General features: G+C 37.6%; 1 protein-coding gene across 1 annotated transcript in view; it reads right to left on the reverse strand.

The window, feature by feature from the left end:
• The window catches only part of MIB1 (MIB E3 ubiquitin protein ligase 1), a 141,354-nt gene that overhangs the window by 70,227 nt on the left and 45,375 nt on the right, over nt 1–25,752 (reverse strand). The window contains exons 7-9 of the mRNA XM_055236556.2: nt 12,211–12,394; nt 4,964–5,108; nt 3,124–3,257 (exon numbers count right to left, since the gene is read on the reverse strand). Of these exons, the coding sequence (XP_055092531.1) occupies nt 3,124–3,257; nt 4,964–5,108; nt 12,211–12,394 (463 nt within the window). The remainder of the gene's footprint in view (nt 1–3,123; nt 3,258–4,963; nt 5,109–12,210; nt 12,395–25,752) is intronic.

Below are 25,752 nucleotides of genomic sequence, written 5' to 3' on the forward strand. Positions count from 1 at the left end.
CATGTTTATATACTATCTTTCCTGAAACCACACTAAAATGACGACAAAATAAAAGGTAAAAATCCATAAAGGGAGAACATTAGAAAACAAGAAAAAGTAACACATTTGTGAAAGAGAGAAAACAGATGGAAAAGCATTATCTGACTTTAGAGAGAACAGGAAGCCACAGTGTAAAGAGCACAGAGAATCCCAGACAAACTCAAAGCCTACAAACACAAGCACATCATAGGTAACAAGGGGAGCCTCAGGTATAAGTCTGATGTGCAATGGCCACACTCCAAGCCCATTCCTCAAACTCAAGGACAGAACACTAGCTGCCTGCATCTCATCCCTAGACAGGAAAACTTGAACTGTAGAGAACAGATTTCTATAGGATAGTATTTAGAGATCCCCCAAAACTCTACACACCCAGTCACCATAATGCAAAGTTAGTCAACAAGTCCAGGTGAGGAGAGCTATCAATCAGCTTTTTAATGTCCTGTTGAGATAAGAATGGACAACCAAGGATTGGAGATTTGTCCCCTCTTATAGATGAACGAACAACCAAGGATTAACCAGACATCTAAGGAACGGCTCTGACGTGAAAAAGGTAACTTAGAAGAGACAAAAACTTAAGCAGGCACAAGAAAATGTTTTCTTATAAAGACCTATCATTAGTATGCTCAGTAAGGAAAGACATGACATTGTATCCTCTTTAAACACCAACATGATACTATCAAAAGGAATGTGAAAAGAGCAACCAAGAAAAGCTTGAAATTTAAAACTGATGGAATAATAAAGACCTTGGAAAAAGGGTGGGAAAATTAAGTTAAGGAACCTCTCAGAAAGGGAGTGGAGGAAAGAAAAAAAAACAGGAAAAAAAAAAGAAAATTCGATGAATAGTCCAAGAATAACCAATAAAATAACTAAAGAAAATCTGCAGATATGAATGACATGATTTCTAGTTTTAAAAAGTCAAACACCTAAAGCAATAGATGAAAACAGATCCACATCAAGGTGCATCACTGTGCAAGTTCTTAATGCTAACCAAGACAAAATATCATCATGCTTGAGAGAAAAAACAGCGTACATGTAAGATCAGGAATCAGAATGGCTTATATCTTCTCAATAGTAATTCTGGAATTATTCTACAGGAAAATGACTTCTAACCTAGAACTCTATTCCAATCTAAAACTTAATTGTGAATTTAAAAAAAATTCAGATATTAAAGGTCTATTTCCCATGCATCCTTTCTCAGAAGCTAATAAAAACCTTACTTCACCAAAAAGAAAGAAAATGTAGAAACAAAAAGACAGGGGATACAGAAAACAAGAAATCCAACACAGGAGAGAAGAGAAGGGAACCCTCAGGATGACGGGTGAGAAGACACTCCAAGTGGGCATCCAGTGCAGAGGACACCCTGTTCAGATGGAGAATATCAGAAGGCCTAAGAGAAATGTCTCCCAGAAGATGAAAATGAATACATTTCATCTGTTGTACCTAAATGTCTCACACAATTGAGGTATGTTACGGTTAAAGGAAGAAATTAAGTATAAGAATACAGATTACTAACAAATAAAAAATATAAAAATTATGTGTAAGGTAAAGAGGGACTGGGAAGGACCACAAGTAACTTTTAGGAATGAAGGAAATATTCTACACCTTAATAGAGGTGTGGACTACATGGGTGGTATGCATTTGTCAAAACTGGCTGATCCACATATTTCACTGTATGGAAATTATACTTCAGTTTTTTAAAAATGACAATTGTGAACTCCAATTAAAACAAAAAGTTAGGCAAGAAAACATAATTTAATATACTCCACAGCATGGCCATGAATGTCATTTATATAACATGCACAACTAATTTTAATCCAAACAAAATTACAATATTAACTACATGATGAAGCTAGAAACAGTATGTGTGTGTCTGGTGGGCATGGGATGGAAGTGGTGAAATAAAGCTAAATCCTCACCTTCCACAGTGAAGTGTCAAAAGATCCAGGAAAGGAAAAGGTAAAGGAAAAGAAGAAAGAAAATTAAGACATTATAACAGAGGTATACTGGTATGTTACTGGAAAATGTAGAGGTAAATACGAAAGCTATCAGCCAGCTAATAGTTGCCTCTGTAAATGAAGAAAAAACTTAAGTACAGTAAAACCTAAATCTGCCTAACTGGAATACAAAGGAAATCTGACTATTTTTCAAACACAAAAAATACTTGGTATTTCAACATTTGAAGCAAATTATTTTTACATAGCTCACAACCAATCAACAAATTGCTGTGCTGTATCACTACAACTGATTTGTCTGTAATAAAGCTAACATGTCGAGCTCATAGGAGAAATAAGACATTAATACTTTACAATTATAGATCTGATCTTCAAACTGTCTAGCATACTTAAAAACAAACTAACATGCAAAGAAAGGTATGGCAACAAAAACCCTTACAACACAGTGAGAATGATTCTAATTGTCACTCCAACTACAACTTCTTGGCTGGCACTGAACGTTAATACTGGTGCCAGCAAGGGTATCAATGCCAAAGCCAAAGCACAATGACTAGAATCAAAACTGCCCACTTAAAAGATAGCTTTTATGAATGGCAAAAACACAACACAACCTAGGAAGAGTTATAAAATATATGGCCTTTAATTCATCTGCCTTATAAATTGCGAAATAGTCAACTATCATTGGGGTGGAGAGGAGTTACATTAAACATTTTGAAAAGAGGGATTGAAAATTGCTTATATACACACCTGCTATGTACTCACAAAAATTAAAAATAAAAAGAAAATTGCTTATAAAATTTACTAAAATATACTTAGAAGGTGTCATAAAATGATGTTTACATGCGGAAAAAAAAAAATCGCTGAATTTCCCAAAAGGATACTAGTCTTTAAAAAACAAAATTTAAGTTGTGTCAATCATAAAAAAGGTCATAATGTTAAATACAAAAATGTCTATATTTTTTTAGAAATGCACACTGAAGAATGTCTGATGTCTGCTTTAAAATACTTCACAAAAACAAGAAAGAAGAAATAAATGAAGCACATCCGGCAAAATCTTAGTAATTGTTGAGGATAAGGTTCATTATACTATTCTACTTTTTGTATGCTTCAAAATAATTTTTAAAATGCTCACATCCACATCTGGTCTTTTAAGCAAATCTTCCACTTTAGCAACATCTCCATTGGCAGCAGCCTTAACTAATTCTTCATTGAGGTCACCAGATTCTTGGGTTTCAAATAATTTCTTCAGGAGTTGTGAGAGTCTTTCTGTAAAGCATCAAATAAAGCTGCTAATATAGGAGGATCTCAAACCTTAACTACTAAGAAACAAGTATTACCCAATATTTCTATAATCTTTTCCTATTTTATTCTTTCCATCATTAATGTTATTTTTCTACTATGCTACAGATAACTACCCATGCAAGTTATAATCACTACTATTAAATGCAAGCCCTTAAGTATCCCAAGTTTTCTCCAATTCATGTACATCAAATTATAATTTTAGAAAAAGCAGTGCATTATATACTAATAATAATTCAAGATTTAAAAGTCATCGTAAAAAGTTTATGAATAAACACACTACTATGGGAGTACCACAATGATACAAACTTCCTTTCAGGTTTTAAGGACACTACAGTGACTCTCAGAGCTCAATACTACAGACTTTAAAATAATTCAACAGATCAATGATTATGATCAAAAGCAACAATCTCTGTAATATCTAGGGACATACTGGCCGGGCGCGGTGGCTCATGCTTGTAATCCCAGCACTTTGGGAGGCCGAGGCGGGCGGATCACGAGGTCAGGAGATTGAGACCATGGTGAAACCCCGTCTCTACTAAAAATACAAAAAAAATTAGCCGGGCGTGGTGGCAGGTGCCTGTAGTCCCAGCTACTCGGAGAGGCTGAGGCAGGAGAATGGCGTGAACCCGGGAGGCGGAGCTTGCAGTGAGCCGAGATCGCGCCACTGCACTCCAGCTTGGGTGACAGAGCGAGACTCCCTCTCAAAAAATAAAAATAAATAAAAAAAAAATAAACCAGAGAAATCACAAAATAGGGCAAGGGACAAATGACAAAGTGGGCCAAGTCCACATAATTTGAGAGTAGGCTACTAACTGTCCTTCACTCTTTTACTTTGTATGTGGTCAACCTACTATGATGTCATTTAACCTCAAGGTAAAAATAAACACTGGATTTAAATGTTAAGCATACTAGCAAATTACAGCAGGAAAGAATAAACAAAAAGGCAAAGGAAGCAGAAAGCAAGACAAAAATAAAATTGGAAGTCACTTTATGTTTTTCTTTTGTTTCTTACTATTTATAGTTATAGTTCTATCTCCTTTTCTGGATGACAACATGTACATACAGTAACTTGTAATATGTTGTAAAATGAACTGAGTCTGTGTATACAAAGCTGGAGCACAGGAAAGAAAGACTATGTGAATGAGTCTACTCAAGCATCCAGCATATTCACATTTTAACTAGTTTTCTACTCACGGTAGCATGTATAATAACTCCTTAAATGGTAAGAGAAAAAAATAACTGATACGTAAAAATATACAGGAAGAAAGCCATCTGCTAGCAATAATGTTGGAAATACAGAAAAAATAAAGCAGTCTAAGAAAGTGATGGTTCTTTGGCAGAAAACAAAAGTTCTGACTAAAGAGTAGAATCTTGAATTTTAGGAATCTCAAATTTGATGGGAAAATCCCCTGATATACCCAAGAAAAGGCACACATTTTATGGAACTTCTCCAGGGAGTACTTCAGCCAGAATAAAGGTTGTTCAACACATTATAAAAAATAAAAATTTTTAGTGAAAGTTTAAAAGGTGGTCAACATTCAAGTAAGGCTGTGTAATCTGGGACAAAGCCAAGCACATGTACAACATTATCTGTATATGAGAACTGTGGAATTAGCAAAGGTTTTAATGTAAACCACATTACTTTTAAAGAAACACAAAATAAAACATACCACCAGATGCATTGCTAATGGCTGATCCTGCAGATGCCACCTTGGAAACTGCTGCTGGATTGTATGTCCAAGATGTTCCACAAACTTCCACCTTTAAGTCACTGTCTGAATAAATCTGTTGTACTCGGCCAACTTTACCTAAAGTCTTGGGGAAAAAAATAGATTCATGTTTCCAAGTCTAAAGTATACACCACAAAATCAATCACTAGTTTTTATATGCTTAATGATTTTACTTATTACTAATGAAAAACCTTTCAAAGGATAACCATACTGAAATGGGTTATTTGAATAAGTACAAATGTTAAAAAATATCTTTTTTTTTATTATTATACTTTAGGTTTTAGGGTACATGTGCACAATGTGCAGGTTTGTTACATAAGTATCCATGTGCCGTGTTGGTTTGCTGCAACCATTAACTCGTCATTTAGCATTAGGTATATCTCCCAATGCTGTCCCTCCCCCCTCCCCCCAACCCACAACAGTCCCCAGAGTGTGATGTTCCCCTTCCTGTGTCCATGAGTTCTCATTGTTCAATTCCCACCTATGAGTGAGAACATGCAGTGTTTGGCTTTTTGTCCTTGTGATAGTTTACTGAGAATGATGTTTTCCAGTCTCATCCATGTCCCTACAAAGGACATGAACTCATCATTTTTTATGGCTGCATAGTATTCCACAGTGTATATATCTTTTAAAGTAACAATAAAACTACTTCCACAAGAATATGAGACAAATCATGATAAAGTCTATCCTGTTCATACAAATCTATTTTGATGTTCAATCCTTCCTTCTTAAATCCATAAGGTACATTTTGAGAACTTGCAAGTCAAGTAGTCTAAAATCTATCATCAATATAGCCTGAAAATTGGATTTCTAAAAAAAATAAAAACTAAAAAAAAAACTAATTTGGCCAAGAAGGGCTCAAGCTTACATCTATGTTTAAGCCCTTTTTGGAATCATCTGATTTCTGCCAGTTCCTTTTCTTCTCTTCCTCATATTCCTAAACCTGTTCATTTTCCCAAAATTTTATTCCATAGGTTTTTACTCTTCTTCGTTGAAAATTCAACCCACTTTGACAACTATCACCTTTTTTTTGAAAACACAAAATCACCACTCACCCCCACATACACACACTAATTCTAATTTTTTAACAGCCTATTAGACATTTTCACTTGGAATTTTCCATTATCATCTCAAACTCTATGAGGCTACATTCTTTGTTTTTTCCCCTCAACTTTTTTTTTTTTTTTTTTTTTTTTGAGACGGAGTCTCGCTCTGTCGCCCAGGCTGGAGTGCAGTGGCGCAATCTTGGCTCACTGCAAGCTCCGCCTCCCGGGTTCACGCCATTCTCCTGCCTCAGCCTCTCCGAGTAGCTGGGACTACAGGCGCCCGCCACCACGCCCGGCTAATTTTTTGTATTTTTAGTAGAGACGGGGTTTCACCGTGGTCTCGATCTCCTGACCTCGTGATCCGCCCGCCTCGGCCTCCCAAAGTGCTGGGATTACAAGCGTGAGCCACCGCGCCCGGCCTCCCCTCAACTTTTTATTATGGAAAACTTCCAAGAGATACAAAAGTGGACAATAGCATACTGAATCCTCATGTATCCATCAACCATTTGTAGCAATTATCAGCTCATGGCTAATCTTGTTTCCTTTATTCCCCTAACCATTCTCTCCTCCAGTATTATTTCAGTATGTACGTCCAAACAATAAGAACTCTTTTTTCAATAACATATTCTACAATGCTATTTATTATCAACTCACCCAAAGTTACAATAGTTATGTATCACAAAATTCCAGTGTTCAAACTTCCAATTACCTCATAAATTATCAATTTTTTGTTTGTTTAAATCAAGATCCACATAAAGTCCATACGTACATGATTTTCTTTGCAAATTATTTGTTGAAAAAACAGTTATCTTACAAAGTTTCTTACCATTTGAATTTTACTAATTGGTGTAGTTTAATAACTCGTCGGCCCTCTGTATATTGTCAACAAGAACCCCTTCAAGTTGGCTGCTAGGTCCTTTTAACATGGTCCTAGAAACCAGTGACAGCTTCCTTGTTACCTGGTATGAGGCTCATTTTGTTCACCTCTTGTCAAAGAGCCAGAATTAGCCATTTCTCCAAAAAGCCTTGGCTCTTTATTGAGAAAGCCTGCTTGAAAACCATAACCTGGGCACTAAGTTTAGTTATTACTAAAATGGTCACTGTGGAGGCATTTTCATGAATACAGCTAGGAAATAGGAGTTTTTGTTTGGGACATTTTTTTGTTTTAATTTTACTTTAAGTTCTGGGATACATGTGCAGAAAGTGCAGGTTTGTTACACAGCTATACATGTGCCATGGTGGTCTGCTGCACCTACCAACCCATCATCTAGGTTTTAGGCCCTGCATGCATTATATTAGATATTTGTCCTAATGCTCTCCCTCCCCTTGTCCCCGACCCCGACAGGCCCCAGTATGTGTTGTTCCCCTCCCTGTGTCCACGTGTTCTCATTGTTCAACTCCCACTTATGAGTGAGAACATGCGGTGTTTGGTTTTCTGTTCTGTGTTTGTTTGCTAAGGATGATGGCTTTCAGCTTCATCCATGTCCCTGCAAAGGACATGATCTCATTCTTTTTTACGGCTGGGAGAAAATTTTTGCAATCTACCCATCTGACAAAGGTCTAATATCCAAAATCTACAAGGAACTTAAACAAATTTACAAGAAAAAAACAAATGACCCCATCAAAAAGTGGGCAAAGGATATGAACATACACTTCTCAAAAGAAGACATCTGTTTTGTTTTTAAAGCATAAATCATAAATTCAAACACTCTTTTCATTCAAATTCAAGACTACAGTGTCTTTACTTCACCTCCTCTATATTATATCTGCATCTTCTTTTACAACTCTGATAATCCTGATTCTCAAAGTCAAAGGAGTAACAGAATTATCACACAAGTACTCATTTGTTTTTTGGAAAATCTAACAATCTCGGAATAACAATATCAACGCTACTACATGCAGTAAGATTTCTGAAAAGTGTTAAACATTTCATTTCCATGCAGTTCTTTAGGGTCTATTCTTCCTATGAAGATACAAAGAAAAATTAACTGTTTTTAAAAAATTACTTCGAATTTTCTCTCTACATGGTTATGCTAACAGAAACACACTTAGTTTCATTTATTTCATTGCATTTTCCATTTTGAGGGGCTTCCTTTTTAAATTTAATTTTACAATTGTATTAAATATGCATGTGATTTCAAATCAAATCTATAAAACAAGACATATTCAAAGAGGTCTCCCTTCCTTCTTTGCCCCTTATATCATCCTATTCCCTTTTTATATAGGTAACGCTTATTTGTAACTTCATAGTTTATCATTGCATTGTCTGCTTTAATGTAGTTTGTATTGTCCTAATAGCTACTATATGTGTGTGTGTGTGTGTGTGTGTGTGTGTGTGTGTGTATACACACACACACACATATCTCGACTTGGTTTCCTAATATGTGCAATACTGAAATTAGTCATTCATGTGTCCTTATCCTACCCTTTCTCTTTCCTAATATTTTGATCTAAAATAATAGTATTTAGTCCCAGTTAATACAACTAAAAGGCAAACAGCATATTAAACTTTTCATGTGCTCAATTTCCACCCCATTTTTACAACTATAATTTACATTGTTAGAACATATAATCGTTATATATTCTACCCTTTCTTTTACAACATTCGTTTAATCTTAGTTCAACAAATCAATACATATTCCATGATCACTAGTCCTTCACTTGATGTCTCTACAGTCATTTTGGTTGTCTGAAACTCATTATCTAGCAAATTACTTAGAAAAGACTCTTGGGAACAAGAATTCTCACATATTCATAGCACACTTATACTTGAAGGTTAGTTTGGTTACACATAAAATCTTCAGCTTATATTCTTTCCTTGAGTACCTTAAATGCTATCTCACTGTTTTCTGGCATAAAACACTGAGATGAGATTTTTCTCTTAACAGCAAAATAATTTTCTTTCCGTTAGGGCCAATAACCTGTCTGGTCTTTTTTCCTGGATACTTTCTCTCGTCTTAAAGATTCAGTTATTTTACCAGAATATAGCCCAGTGTTTGCTGTTCTGGGTCAGTTTTCCCAGGTATGCAACGTGCCCCTTCAAAATTTGGTTTCAAATTGTTTTCTTAATTCCAGGAAAATTTTTCTAAAATTTTCTAAAATTACAAATTTTCATATTTGTTTCATTTCATTTATTTGGGTTTAGTTTCCCTTTCTAAAAGGACTCTCTCTCTCTCTCTCTCTCTATATATATATATATATAGACTCTCTCTCTCTCTATATATATATATAGAGAGAGAGAGAGAGAGGCTATTTCATGTTTATTTCTTTCTCTGAAATACTTTTCACCTTTTCTATTTTTAAAATTTTCCTGCTTTTTCACCTTCTATTTATCTTAGCCATTATCTGTTGCATTTATTTGCTCTGCTCTGTGTTCCTTCCAGCTTAGTCTTCACTTATAAAATGACTTTTCCACTTCTTTTTAATTATTTCCTAAGTTATATCATCTCATTTCTGATTTCATTCTCTGACTTTTTTTTTCATTTTCTTAATTTCTTTTAGCTCATTTTTTGTTTTTGGCATTTTTTTTTTTTAAGAGTCAGTCTCACTACATTAGCCCAGGCTAAAGTGCAGTAGCTATTCACAGGCATGATCCCATTACTGATCAGCACAAGAGTTTTGACCTGCTCTGTTTCTGATTTTGGGTCAGTTCCCCACTCCATAGGCAATCTGGGGTTCACCCAGGAGGTCACCATATCCTTGCCGAACTTACTGCAGACACCCACACTACACCCAGAGCTCTTGAAGTCAAGTGATCCTCCTGCCTCAGCCTCCTGAGTAGCTGGGACTACAGGTACACACTACTGTGCCCAGCCTTTTAGCTCATTTTAAATTATAAAAGTATAGTTTTCATCATTTTTCTGCACATATCTTTCTGATATGGTTTTTTTTTTGTTGTTTTTTTTTTTTGTTTGTTTTTTTGAGACAGGGTCTCATTCTGTTGCCCAGGCTGGAGTGCAGTGGTGTGATCTCTGCTCACTGCAGCCTCAACCTCCTGGGCTCAAGAGATCCTCTCACTTCAGTCTCCCAAGTACCTGGGACTACAAGCACACACCACCACACCTGGCTAATTTTTGTATTTTTAGTAAAAACAGAGTTTCACCATGTTGTTCAGGCTGGTCTCAACTCCTTGGCTCAAGCAATCCACCCACCTTGGCCTCCCAAAGCACTGGGATTACAGACATGAGCTACCACGTCTGGCCTGATATACTTTCATTATCTGTAGAGAAGTTCTATTCCTTATTCCTTTTTCAATAATAACTGTGTATGGGAATTTAACCATGATCCCTTCTAAATTTTATCTGGACCTTCTCCTTCCTTTGTCCCTACTGTCTCCGTCCTACTAAATTTTGTTTCTATTCCCAGCACTTTCTCCTCAAAGTGAGGCTCTGCCTTGGAAGGGAGCTTTGGCTGGTTAGTTTTGAGTTTGAAGGCCCACACTAGTTCCATCCCTTCTGACTTTAGCATGGACCTATTTTCTCATCCCAAACTGGAGTCTTCAGGAACCCTCTCAGGTTCAGGTGCTGCTAAGACAATTGTCTACCACACTAGCCAATGAATATTTGCTAGCTGTTTTGGAGCTTTCCTGTTCTCAGATCTACCAGATGCCTCATTAATTCTCTCTGCTCCCATAAGAAGAGATGCAGACTCAATAGCTGTCAGTGGTTTATTTCTACTCATTCATATTTAGGGTTCAACAGGTTACTCTGAAACCTAGTTTTGTTATAGATGTTTGTGGCTTTTTTGGTTATGCTAATCTAATTGTCTATTTTTATCAAAAAGGATTCGATAAGATACAAAATCTATAACACCACTACCGGAATCCCAGAATTTCCCTTTAGAATTCTCTAGAGGTTTTATTTATATAGCAGTATGAAATGGCAGAAAGAGTGCTTAGGTTCTGAAATAAAACAGATCTGCATTCAAAATCCAGTCCAGAATCGCACCTCTGATTTCCTCATCTTTAAAATAAGGATGCTATAACATCACGCTCATGTAATATTGTATGTATGTGTGTACGGCAGCTACAAACTGTGAAGTGTCTTTGAATAAATGCATCGTAACAACAGAGATTTTATTTTTCTGTTTTGTTCACAATTGTTCACTATTTTTTCTGTATTGTTCGCTATTGTAGCCCTGCCTAACAGGCATATTATATGTGCTAAAATACCTACTTAGGGAATAAGGCAGAAAGGATGGAAGAGCTAATGGAGGGTCAGGACAACAGGAAGGAGGGACTACGCAGGATGGGAGGGGATGAGATGGGGCAGGAGTTGGGGCTGGATGGGAAGAGAAAGAGGTGCTGGCCAGGAGAAGAGACCGAACAATTACAGTAGAGTGGGGGTAACAGGATACTAAGAGGGATGTGAGATGAAGTACACGGGACAGGATGGAGGCACTGAATGGGACTGGAATGGAAGGACAGACAGGACAGGAACTGAGAGGCTGGATGAGACAGGAGATGGGAGTAGGCAAGGTGGAGAACTATAGAGGAGGACACAGCAAGGGGGAGGAGAAAGGGAAACAGAACAAGGCAGCATAAGGGATGGCAGGGTGACAGAGTAATACCAAAGGCAGGGACAGAAGGACAGAAGCAAGGGATACAGACAGGGAAAGGGAAGGATGGTTGAAGAGAGGGCAGAACAAGCAAATTTGTTTGTTGCTGCTGAACATTTGATGAAAAAATGACTAAATAAAAAACTGTAGCTCTTTGGGAACAAATTCACTCATGAAAGCACATACATTTCTGAGCTGCTCTTTCATACTCAAGTTTTAAGGAGGCAGGCCCCCAAATCAGGAAAGCTGCACTGGTCCAGCACTGCTAGAGACCAGATGGGCACAGACCTATATCATTCTGGGGTTAAGTATCAGAAAAACCACTGCTGACTTGCACCACATAACATTCTCCAATAACCACTCTATCAAAAAATATTAAATATTAACTGTAACCTTTTCTGGATCTTCCCAGGCTAATTTAACTGGGATAAATTAGAAAACAAAAGGCACGCGTATGTCTAGGTGCAAATGGAGAGTACAATTCTAGGATGTTTTATGCCAATTTAATTTCTATATTAATTTACTTTTAAAAATGACATAAGCATACTGTAATTTCTAGCCCAGAATTATTCTATACATACTTACTGGAAGCATCGCTTCAGCCCATTCTCCATGTCCTCTTTGTAGAAGTTTAATTCGTTCCAGGTCATAACAAACTTGTACAAGATCACCCACTTGAAACTGCGAGGTGCCTCCTTCTGCACCTTGAGCAGCATCTCCACTTCGGACAATGTTCGCTTTAGTGAGAACAGCAGGATTGAAGGTCCACCTATAAGAGCAAAGCTAAACCTCAAAATGGATAGGTTTGCTTAATTTGAATACAAAATTCATAAACAGTGAAGATCAAAAGAGTAAGGCAATCCTTTGCAATTATATCCTGAATGATTTGTTTCCTTTATTTATATATATACAAATACATACATATATTGTTTGTTTTCTGTTTTTTTTTTTTTTGACAGAGTCTTGCTCTGTCACCCAGGCTGGAGTGCAGTGGCATGATCTTGGCTCACTGCAACCTCCACCTCCCACGTTCAAGTGATTCTCCTGCCTCAGCCTCCCAAGTAGCTGGGATTACAGGCACATGCCACCGTGCCCAGCTAATTTTTGTATTTTTAGTAGAGACAGGATTTCACCATGTTAGCCTGGCTGGTCTCGAACTCCTGAGCTCAAGTGATCTGCCTGCCTCAGCCTCCCAAAGTGCTGGGATTACAGGCATGAACCACTGCCCCAGCACCTCCTTTTTATAATTTCAATATACAAATTTGATACAAATTTGGGGAAAGAGTCATCCATAATCTTACCACCTTAATACAAGTGTAAATACTTTGGTATACGTTTGTCTATTCTCCCCTGCATGTTTTTTAAAACTGTTATAAAAGTAATATACAATTTTTGCTAAAAATTCAAACATTTCAGAAACATGTAAAGTAAAAGTTCCATTTCACACAAACACCCTGGATCACCATTCCCATCCCACTAGAAACCACTATTAATATTCTACTCTGTGTCCTTACAGACATTCTATCAATATGCTGAATGACATTCATAATATAGTTGTTTTCCATAAATGGGAATATTATATACATATATATGTATACACAGACATAGAGACACATACATACATATATTTTGTGACTTTTTTTTCAGAGAATGCATCTTAGAAGATTTATTTTTTAGTGTCACAGATACAGACCTATCTTAAATAGGTCTAAGAATACAGACCTAAATTGAATAGACCTTAATTCAATTTAACTGCTACAGAGTATTCCTTGGATATACACTAATGTACTTAACTATTCTCCTATTGACTATCATTTAAAGTGCTTCCAAATTGTCACCAATATGTACAGTACTGTAAAGACCATTCCTGTGTATACATCTTTGTGCACATGAGGTCAGTATTTCAGTAGAGATTCTTAAAAGAACTATCTGATCAAAGCATACATTTGTTTACAATTCCAATAAAGCCAAACTGCTCTACAAAGAGTGTATCATTTCCCCACACCATTGCCAATTTAATGGATAAAAATAGTATTTAGTTTTAATTTTCCATGCATGAATATTTACCATAATTGTAATCATTGTAGCAAACTAATTTGAATGCTGATGTCTTTATACAGGCATTTTCCATGCTGCTATCATCTTCAAAATAATCATTTTAATGACTACTTAATATTCCATCAAATAGATATACCACAATTGATAACAGAACACCTCCCCTAATTCCACACTGAACTCCAAGAGTAAAGGTTCCCTTGTCAAATAAGTTTCTACAATATTGGCGTACTATATCCTCTTCTCCTTAGTCCAAATGGTTATTAGCATATAAAAGACTGAGTGGTCACACCATATAAAAGCCTGTTTACTAACTTTCTGTAACCACACAAGTAAACTGTTCTTTGTTTCCTTTAGTTTTTCTTTTTTTGATACAGAGTCTCACTGTGTTACCCAGGTTCAAGCAATTCTCCTGCCTCAGTCTCCCAAGTAGCTGGGATTACAGGCACGCACCACAACACCCAGCTAATTTTTGTATTTTTAGTAGAGGCAGGGTTTCGCTATGTTGGCCAGCCTGTTCTCGAACTCCTGACCTTGGGTGATCCACCCGCCTTGGCCTCCCAAAGTGCTGGGATTGCAGGCCAAGTAAACTGTTCTTTCTAAAGCAAACAGAGAAAAAAGTGCCTCTGAACGGTTAAAAATAAAAGTCATATACACGAAGTTTTCTCTTAGCCATATCAACAACAGTGCCTTTTATCTCACTCTCAATTACCCAAAATTTACTAGACTTATTATCCGGCCCAAACAGAGCAGCCATTATACAAGTGCTCCCTCTGCCGAGTGCTTTTCCCAGTGAAACCTAGTCTATCTTTAAAGCTTATTCCAAGTGTTAATTATCTCTTTGTAGTTTTCTCTAATTTGCCCAGCAGAAATGACCACTCTTCTCTTGCACTCTCAAAAAATCCTGAATACTTACTAATCATACTATTTTTTAACACTTTATCACAGTTATTTCCCATTCTATCCATCCAAGCTAAAAAGGAAACCCCTTCATAGGAGGAGATGATGTCTTGTCTTTGTGATCCTAATACTAATCACAGGGCCTAATACAGAATAAGCACTTAATAAGTTTTGTTGAATAAAGAACAAAAAGAAGATCTTCTGGAACTCAAATATCATATTACTGTTAACACTCTACTGCCCAAGAAAAATTCTGAAGGAGAAAGAATTCTGCAAGTAATACTCCTAATTTGTGCTAACCTAACATTCCCAAAGAGAATATTTAACACAAAATGTGTTAGTACATGCTAATCAGAACTTAACTTGTGTCCTTAAGATTTTATATTTTGACTGATATGCAATAATTGTACCTTTTCTTTTTACTTTTGTTAATGACATCTTTATTAAGATGTATTTCACGTACAATTTACCCACTTAAAGTATATAATTCAGTGGTTTTTAGTATATTCATGGAGTCGTACAACCATAACCACTAATTTCATTTTTATTATGTCATAAAGATACCCCATAACTATTAGCAGTTACTCCATATTCACCCCTTTCCCCAGGCCCTAAATAACCAGTAATATACTTTCTTGTTTCTATGGATTTGCTTATTCTGGACATTTTATATAAATAAAATCACACAATATGTGATCTTTTGTGACTGGCTTCTTTCACTTAGCATAATTCAAGACTCATCTATGTTGCAGTATGTGTGAGTACGTGATTTCTTTGTGATATGTATGAATATATCACATTTTGCTTATCCATTTACCAGTTAATAGGCATTTGGGTTGTTTCTACCTTCTGGCTCTTATGAATAATGCTTCTACAACATTCCTATACAGTTTTTTGTATGGACGTACATATTAAATTCTTTTAGGTACACACCTAAAAGTGCAACTGCTGGGTCTATGGTAACTCTACGTTTAACATTTTGAGAAACTACCAAACTGTTTTTTAAAGCAACCCAATTGTTTTACAGTGTTACCAGCAATACATGATGGATCTAATCCTCAACAAAAGTTATTATTTTTTTTATTCAAGCCATCTTAGTGTGTGAAGTGGTATGCCATTGTGGTTTTGCTTTGTAGTTCCCTAATATTAATATCAAGCATCTTTTCATGAATGTTATGAACGGAACCATGTCCCCCTAGAATTCACATGCTGAATCCCTAACTCCCAATGTAACTGTATTTACAGATAAGACCTTTACAGAAGTAATTAAGGTTAAATTGGGTATTACAGGTGCGTCCCGAATACAACAGGGCTGGTACCCTTATAAGAGGAAGAGACATCAAAGATTTTCCTCTCCAACTGCACACAGAAGAAAGGCCATAGTGAGCAGAGAAGGTGGCCGTCTACAGACCAGGAAGAAAGGCCTCAACAGAAACCAACATAGTTGGCACCTTGATCTTGAACTTCTAGCCTCCACGAGTGTGAGAAAATACTTCTTTTTCTTTTTTGAGACAGGGTCTCACTCTGTCACCCATGGTGGACTGCAGTGGCACGATCATGGCAAACTCCAGCCTTGACCTCCCTGGGCTCAAGCAATTTGCCAACCTCATCCTTCTGAGTGGCTGGGATGACAAGCACATACCACCACACCTGGCTAATTTTTCTTTATCTTTTTTTTTTGTATTTTTTGTAGAGACAGGGTTTCGTTATATTGCCCAAGCTGAGAAAATAAATTTCTATTGTTTAAGCAACCTAGTCTGTGGTATTTTATTATGGCAGCCCTAGCCAACTAATACAGCGGCACTATTAGCCATCTCTATAGCATATTTTCTTTGGGAAACTGACTATTCAAATTCTTTGCCCATTTTTCTATTAGGTTTTAACTGTTGAATTTTAAGAGTTCTTTATATATTCTAAATAGAAGTCCGTTATTAACCATATAATTTGCAAACTTTTTATCTCATTCCATGAGCTGTCCACTTTCTTGATAGTCTCCTTTAAAACACAGAAGTTTTTAATTTTGATGAAGTCCCATTTCTCTACTTTCTCTTTGGTTGCTTCTAATTTTGGGGTCATGTCTACTAAAACATTGTCTAATCCAAGGTCACGAAGATTTATGTCTATGATTTATTCTAAGAGTTTTCTAGTTTTACCTTTTACATTTAGGTCTATGTTCAATTTTGATATAATATCGGTGTATGGTATGTAGTAGGGGTCCAACTTGTTTGTTGATATCCAGTTATCCCAGTACCACTTGTTGAAAAGACCATTCATCTCTCACTGAAGGATCTTGAACTCTTGTCAAAAATCAACTAACCAGCCAAGTGCAATGGCACATGCTTGTAGTCCCAGCTACTCAGGAGGCTGAGGCAGGAGGATCACTTGAGCCCAGGTGTTCTGTGCTATAGTGCACCATGACTGTGTCTATGAACAAGCCATTGAACTCCAGCCTCAGCAATCTAGCAAAACTCCATCTCTTAAAAAAAAATAAATAAATAAATTGACCTAAATGCAAGGGGCTTATTTCCAGACTCTCAATTCTATTCCATTAATCTATATGTCTAACATTACATCACTAGTATACTATCTGGATAACTGTAGCTTTGTGGTTAAGTTTTGAAACCAGGAATTGTGAGTTCTCCAACTCTGTTCTTCCTTTTCAAGACTATTTTGATAAATGGGGGTCCCTTGAATTTCCATATGAATTTTAGTACGAGTGTGTCAATTTCTGCAAAAAAAGTACCAGGATTTTGATAGGGATTACACTTAATCGGAAGATTAGTTTGGGAAATACTGCCATCTATTGTGGGTTGAATTATGCCCCCTTCCAAAATATGCTCAAGTCCTAATCCAGGTGTCTGTTAATGTTACCTTATTTGTAAGTAGGGCCTTTACATATGTAATCAAGTTAAAGTGAGGTCATACTGGATTAGGGTAGGCCCTAAATTCAATGTTTAGTGTCCTTATAAGAGAGTCATGTGCCGACACCCACCAAGAAACACAGACTCACAGGGAAAAAGGTCATGTGAGACAGTGGCAGAGAATATAGAGTGATGCATCTACAAGCCAAGGAACAAAGATTGCTGGGAACCACCAGAAGCTGGGAGAAAGGCATACAACAGATTGTCCCTGAAAGTCTCCAGAACAAACCTATCTTGCCAACACCCAGACTCTGGACTTCTAGCCTCTGATACTGTGAAAGAATAAATCTCTATTAAGCCACCCAGTCTATGGTAATTTGTTATAGCAGCCCTAGGAAACTAATATACCATCTAAACAATATTAAACCTGATCTAAGAACATGGAATGTTTTGTCATTTATTTAGGTCTTCTTTAATTTCTTTCAACAATGTTCAGTAGTTTTCACTGTACAAGTATTGCATCTCCTTGGTTAAATTTATTCTTAAGTATTTTATTCTTTTTGATGCCATTTTAAGTGAAATTGTTTTAATTTCATTTTCATATTGTTCATTGTTAGTGTACAGAAAGAAAACTGATGTTCCTGTATCAATCTTGGTTCCTGTAATCTTGCTGAACTCATTTATTAGCTACAATAGCTTTTGTGGATTCTTTGGGTTTTTCTATACACGGTATCAGGTCATCTGTAAACAAAGTTAGTTTCACATCTTCTTTTCCTTTTACTTCTTCCTTTTATTTCTTTTTCTTACCTAGTTGCTATGACTAGAACCGCTGGTACAATGTTGAACAGAAGTAATAAAGTGGACATTCTTGTCTTGTTTCTCATGTTACGGGGTAAGTATTCAGTCTTTCATCATTAAGCACGATGTTAGCTGTGGGTTTTTCATAGATGTCCTTTATCAAGCCAAAGAAGTTCCCTTCTGGTCCCAGTTGGTTTAGTGTTTTTATCACGAAAGGGTATTGGATTTTGTCAAGTACTTTTTCTACATCTACTGATATGATCATGTATGCTCGTAAGATTTGAATACAATCAAGCCTAATGCTACACCTAGATAAGCAACTTAATGTTAACTTTTCTTATTCTATATAATATCCCTTCCCCAAAGAACCTCAGGGAATTAGTTTCTTTATGTACATGTCAGTAAGACAATTATTCAATTTATCGATTTTTCTTTAAAATACTATAAACATACTAAAGTGGATTAGATATATTTTGGCCCAAATAAAATTAAAAAGACATCCTTAGCCTCCAAGACACTTGCAATCTAGAAATCAGATGAATTTTAATAGGTAAGAGTAAACCTAAATAGATGAAGAGTATATGCACATATAATACTATGGAGAGTAAAAGGAGAGAGGAGGTTCCCAAATCATATAAACTCAATATTTATAGGATGTAGAGGAATTAATCCAGGTAACAAGGCAGAAAAAGAGGAGCAGGCATTTTACCTAAAGGGAGTAGTATGTTAAAAGGTACATAAGTGAGGAAATGCATACAATTTTATACTGCTGATAAGGATTAGTGTGTGTGTACATATCTGTGGCAACACCAAAATCGCAGAGTAGAAACAATCTGACCTCACCCTCCCCAACAGAAAACCGAAAAAAAAAAATACCCAGCACCAAGATTATCATCAGCAATATCCCAGAACTCGAGTCTGAAGCTGAAATGATCCCTGGGGCCAGAGACATGAAAAACTCCAAGCAGATAATAAAAGAAACAAATTGCTGTATCTGCAACATCCTTCCCCCTATCTACCAGGCACACGGCACAGAAAATTCCCCCAGAATCACAGTCTCTACACTGGAAAAATTGACATCAAGGCAGAGAGCCAGCTTCCCTACCATCTTGGGTTCCCTTGCAGGAAAATCATTCCTGCCTCAATCCATAGGAAGCCTTATAGAGTACCTGTAGGAAGAAAAATCCCTAAGGGTAGCTACAGTCAAAGAGAAGAGACAGGACTAGCAAACCTGGCCCTTGAAACTCTGCTCTTTATCTCAGCCAAAAGAGACATCAAATCAGAGTGGCTGTTCAGCAGCACTATACTGTAGGAGGCACACATTCCATGGTTCTTCTGTCCATAAATCCCTAACCAGACTTCCCACATAGCCAAGGTACCACTTTTGGGATCCACCCCCACTCCTTCCCACCCAATTCAGGATGAACAGAGTTCCAAACATTTGTGACACCCAAGGCAAACTTGGGCTTAAGGCACCATTTAGTTCTGAAAAGGAGGCAGCAATCTATAATTTAGGGGATTCAACAGGCAATTGCAAAGAACCTCTAGGCAAGTATGCCCTAGAAAGACCAAAATAAGCAGACAGCAAAAACTAGAAAAAAATAAATGATCCTTCAATACGAAGCCATATAAGGCAGATAAGAAACAAAATAAACAGGAAGCCAATGGACAAAGCAAAGTGCCAATGACCAACCCTAATAAGGCAGCAATGTGTAAGCTCTCAGTTAAATAATTCAAAATAGCAGTTCTAAAGAAACTCAGTGAACTCTAAGATAACACAGAAAACCAATTCAGAAATTTATCAGAGAAATTTAACAGAGATGGAAATGATGTTTTCAAAATCAAACAAAAATCCTAGAACTGAGAAATGTATTCGTTGAAATGAAAAATGCATCAGAGGCTCTCAACAGCAGAATTAAGCAGTGGAAAAAAATAAAAACAGTGGGACTGGATATAAGCTATTTGAAAATACACAGAAGAGAAAAAAGAATGAAAAGGAATGGAGAAGGCCAACAGGATATAGAGACTAACCTCAAAAAAGCAAAACTGAGTCAATGGCATTCAAGAGAGAGTTGAGAAAGAGCAAGGGGTAATGAGCTTATTCAAATTATAACAGAAAACTTTCCAAATCTAGAGAAAGATAAAAGCAAAAACTATAAAAAAAAATATCAATGTACAACAAGGTCAGAAATCACCAAACAAATTAAATCCAAATAATAACCAAATAGAGCTGGACGCAGTGGCTCACGCCTGTAATCCCAGCACTTTGAGAGGCCAAGGCGGGCGGATCACAAGGTCAGGAGATCGAGACCATCTTGGCTAATACGGTGAAACCCTGTCTCTACTAAAAATACAAAAAAATTAGCCAGGCGTTGTGGCGGGCGCCTGTAGTCCCAGCTACTCGGGAGGCTGAGGCAGAAGAATGGCGTGAACCCAGGAGGCGGAGCTTGCAGTGAGCCAAGATCGTGCCACTGCACTCCAGCCTGGGCGAGAGAGAGAGACTCTGTCTCAAAAAAACAAACAAACAAACAAACAAATAGACTACCCCAAGACATATACTAATCAAACTCTCAAAGGTCAAAGACAAAGTAAGGATCCAAAAATAAGCAACAGAAGAGAAGGAAGTAACACATAAAAGAGCACCAATTCATCTAGCAACAGACTTTTCAGCAGAAACCATACAGGACAGGAGAGAGCAAGATGACATATTCAAAATGCTAAAAGAAAAAAACTGGTAATTAAGAATACTGTACCAACCAAAGCTTTCCTTCAAACATGGAGGGGAGAGAAAACCTTCCCAGATGAACAAAAGCTGAGGAAATTCATCACCATCATTTCTTATAAGAAATGGTAAAGGGAGTTCATCAATCTAAAAGAAAAGGATAGCAATATGCAAAAAGAAAACATGAAGATACAAAATTCCCTGGTAAAAGTAATTACACAGACAGATTCAGAATACTCTAATAATATAATTATGTGTAATCCCCTCATAACTCTAGTATAAGACTAAAAGACAAACCTATCAAAAAAATAACTATAGCAAACAGTTAAGAGATAGGCAATATCAAAAGATGTACACAGAGACAACAAGACAATGCGGAGGAGTTAAAAAGTGTAGAGAGTTTTAGTTTTCCTTTGTTTGATTTTCTTTGTAATCAAAGTTAAGACGTCACCTATTTAAAATAACTTGTTATATCTATAATATAGGGTCCAGCCCTACTGGGCCTGTAGGTTTTTTTCTTCGTGGGCGGAGACGAGAGATCATAGAAATAAAGACACAAGACAAAGAGATAGAAGAAAAGACAGCTGGGCTCGGGGGACCACTACCACCAAGACATGGAGACTGGTAGCGGCCCCAAATGCCTGGCCGCGCTGTTATTTATTGTATACAAGGCAAGCGGGCAGGGTAAGGAGTGTGAGTTGTCTCCAATGATAGGTAAGGTCACACAAGTCACATGTCCACTGGACAGGGGGCCCTTCCCTATTTTGGTAGCCGAGGCAGAAAGAGGAGACAGCTTACGTCATTATTTCTTCTATGCATTTTTCGGAGAGATCAACGGCTTTAATACTTTCACTAATTCTACTACTGCTATCTAGAAGACGGAGCCAGGTGTACAAGGCGAAACATGAAAGTGGACCAGGAACGTGACCGCTGAAGCACAGCATCACGGGCAGAGGTCTCCAGATGGCTGCAGGCGGGCCTGACTGATGTCAGACCTTCCACAAGAGGTGGAGCAGAGTGTTCTCTAGCTCTGCCGGGGAAAGGGAGACTCCCTTTCCAGGTTGGCTAAGTAATGGGTGCCTTCCCAGGCACTGGCGTTACCACTAAACCAAGAAGCCCTCTAGTGGCCCTGTCCGGGCGTGACAGAGGGCTCACACTATTGTCTTCTGGTCACTTCTCACCATGTCCCTTCAGCTCCTATATCTGTATAGCCTGGTTTTTCTTAGGTTATAGTTGTAGAACAAAGATTATAATAATACTGGAATAAAGAGTAATGCTACAAACTAATAATTAATAATATTCATATATAATCAAATCTATAATCTATTTCTAGTATAACTATTATAACTATTCTTATTCTATATATTTTCTTTATTATACTGGAACAGCTTGTGCCCTCAGTCTCTTGCCTCGGCAACTGGATGGCTTGACGCCCACATATAAGATGTTTTTTGTAAGCTTCGTGGTAACCAAGAAGAAAAAACATACAGTAGATATACTGAAAATAAGCAACACAGGGCTGGGCATGGTGGCTCACACCTGTAAATCCCAGCACTTTGGGAGGCCAAGGAGGGCGGATTACGAGGTCAGGAGATCCAGACCAGCCTGGCCAACATGGTGAAACCCCCTCTCTACTAAAAATACAAAAACTAGCTGGGTGTGGTGGCATGCGCCTGTAGTCCCAGCTACTCGGGAGGTTGAGGCAGGAGAATTGTTTGAACCCGGGAGTCGGAGGTCGCAGTGAGCCGAGATCACACCACTGCACTCCTGCCTGGTGACATAGCGAGACTCCGTATAAAAAAAAAAAAAAAAAAGCAACACAGGCTGGGTGCAGTGGCTCACACCTGTAATCCCAACATTGTGGGAGGCTGAGGCAGGAGGAATGCCTGAGGCAACGAGTTGAAGACCAGCCTGGCAACATTGTAAGACCCCATCTCTACAAAAAAAAATTTTTAATGACCATGGTGGTGTGCACCTGTAGTTACAGCCACTTGGAAGGCTAAAGTGGGAGGATTGCTTGAAGCCAGGAGTTCAAGGCTTCACTGAGCTATGATCATGTCACTGCACTCCAGCCTGAATGACAGAGTGAGACCTTGTCTCAAAAACAAAAAATGATAAAATTTATTTAAAAAACACATTAAAACGTACTACCAAAGAAAATCACCTAACCACAAAGGAAGAGGGCAAGAAAAAAAAAAAAGAAGAGTTACAAAACAACCAAATAACAAGTAACAAAAATAGCAGTAGTAAATCTTTACCTATCAATAACAACAATGAATGTAAATGAACTAATTCTCCAACTAAAAGACATAGAGTGAGGCCGGGCACGGTGGCTCACACCTGTAATCCCAGCACCTTGGGAGGCTGAGGCGGGAGGACCACCTGAGGTGAGGAGTTAGAGACCAGCCTGACCAATATGGTGAAATCCCATCTCTACTAAAAATACAAAAATGAGCTGGGCTTGGTGGAGGGCACCTGTAGTCCCAGCTACTCGGGAGGCTGAGACAGGAGAATTGCTTGAACCCGGGAGGCGGAGGTTGCAGTGAGCCAATATCGTGCCACTGCACTCCAGCCTGGGCGACAGAGTAAGACTCCATCTCAAAAAAAAAAAAAAAAAAAAAAGACACAGAGTGGCTGAATGGGTAAAAGAAAAGAAAATTGTTTAAATGACCCAACCCTGCGCTCCCTACAAGAAATTCATTTCACCTATAAAGACACATGCAGACTGAAAGTGAAGGGATGGAAAAAGATATTGCACACAAATGGAAACCAAAAAAGAGCAGGAATAGTTATACTTTTATATCAGATAAAACAGACTTTAAGTCAAAGACTGTAAAAACAGACAAATAGATAAAGTCACTGTATAATAATAAAGTGGTCAATTCAGCAAAAGGATATAACATATATATGCACTCAACACTGGAGCAACCAAATATAAAACACAAACATCAATAGATCTAAAGGGAAAGATATACTGTAATGTCTTTAATAGTAGTGGACATTTCAACATCTAACTTTCAGTAATGAACAGATCATCAACTACAGAGAAAATCAACAAAGAAACATCAAAGTTAAACTACAATCTAAACCAAATATACATAACTGACACTTACAGAATACTTCATCCAACTGCCGTAGAATACACACTGTTCTCATCAGCACGAGGAACCTTCTCCAAAAGAGACCACGTATTGGGCCACAAAACAAGTCTCACTAAATTCAAAAAAGTTGAAATGGTATGAAGTATCTTTTCTGACCACAATGGAATAACACTAGAAAGAAATTAAACATTATCCTGAACAATGAAAGCGTCAATAAAGAAATTAAGAAAGAAATTTTAAAATTTCTTGAAACAAATGAAAATCGAAACACAACATATCAAAATCTATGAAATACAGAAAAAGCAGTAGTAAGAGGGATATGCATAGCAATAAACACCTAATCAATAATTTAAGGCCAGATGCAGTGGTCCATGCCTATAATCCCAGTACTTTGGGAGGCCGAGGTGGGCGGATCACATGAGGTCGGGAGTTCAAGACCAGCCTGACCAACATGGTGAAACCCTATCTCTACTAAAAATACAAAATTAGCTGGGCGTGGTGGCACATGCCTGTAATCCCAGCTACTTGGGAAGGCTGAGGCAGGAGAACCGTTTGAACCCAGGAGGCAGAGGTTGCAGTGAGCTAAGATCACGCCATTGCACTCCAGCCTGGGCAACAAGAGCAAAACTCCGTTTCAAAAAAATAATAATAATTTTAAAAGTAGGAAGATTTCAAATAACCTAACAATACAGCTCAAGGAACTAGAAAAGCAAAAACAAAGCAAATCCAGTAGTAGAAGGAAGAAGTAATAAAGATCAGCAGAAATAAATGAAATTGAGACAATAAAAAGAGAAAATAACAAAATGAAAAGCTGGATTTCTCAAAAGATAAACAAAATCAACAAATCTTTAGGTAGACCAACTAAGATAAAACCAGAAGACCCAAATAAAATCAGAAACAAACATGGGGACATAACTGATACCACAGAAACGCAAAGGATCATGACAGAATATCATGAACATCTATATATCAACAAATTGAAAAATCTGGAAGAAATAGATAAATTCTTGGACATAAACAACCTACCAAGATTGAGACATGAAGAAGTATCAACCCTGGCCAGGCGCGGTGGCTCACCTGTAATCTCGGCACTTTGGGAGGCCAAGGTGGGCGGATCACCTGAGGTCAGGGGTTCAAGACCAGCCTGGCCAACATGGTAAAACCCCATCTCTATTAAAAAATACAAAATTTAGCTGGGTGTGGTGGCACATGCCCGTAATCCCAGCTACCTGGGAGGCTGAGGCAAGAGAATCATTTGAACCTGGGAGACAGAGGTTGCAGTGAGCTGAGATCGTGCCACTCCAGCCCCAGCCTGGGTGACAAGGGAGACCCCATTTCAAAAAAAAAAAAAAAAAAAAAAACATATATGTGTGTGTGTGTATATATACATACATATATATATACGTATATATACACACACACACACACACATATATATAAAACTTGAACAGACGAATAATGAGTAACAAGATCGAAGAAGTAATAAAAATGTCTCCCATCAGAGAAAAGCCCCAGGGCCTGATGGTTTCAATGCCAGATTCTACCAAACATTTAAAGAACAAACATCAATCCTCTCAAACTACCGTTGCTTTTATTGGCCAGTCGAGGTGGCTCAAGCCCCCAGCACTTTGGGAGGTCAAGGTGGGAGGATCACTTGAGGCCAGGGGTTCAGCGCCAGCCTGGGCAATAT

Source organism: Symphalangus syndactylus, chromosome 1 (genome assembly GCF_028878055.3).
Source record: "Symphalangus syndactylus isolate Jambi chromosome 1, NHGRI_mSymSyn1-v2.1_pri, whole genome shotgun sequence".
Taxonomy (NCBI): domain Eukaryota; kingdom Metazoa; phylum Chordata; class Mammalia; order Primates; family Hylobatidae; genus Symphalangus; species Symphalangus syndactylus.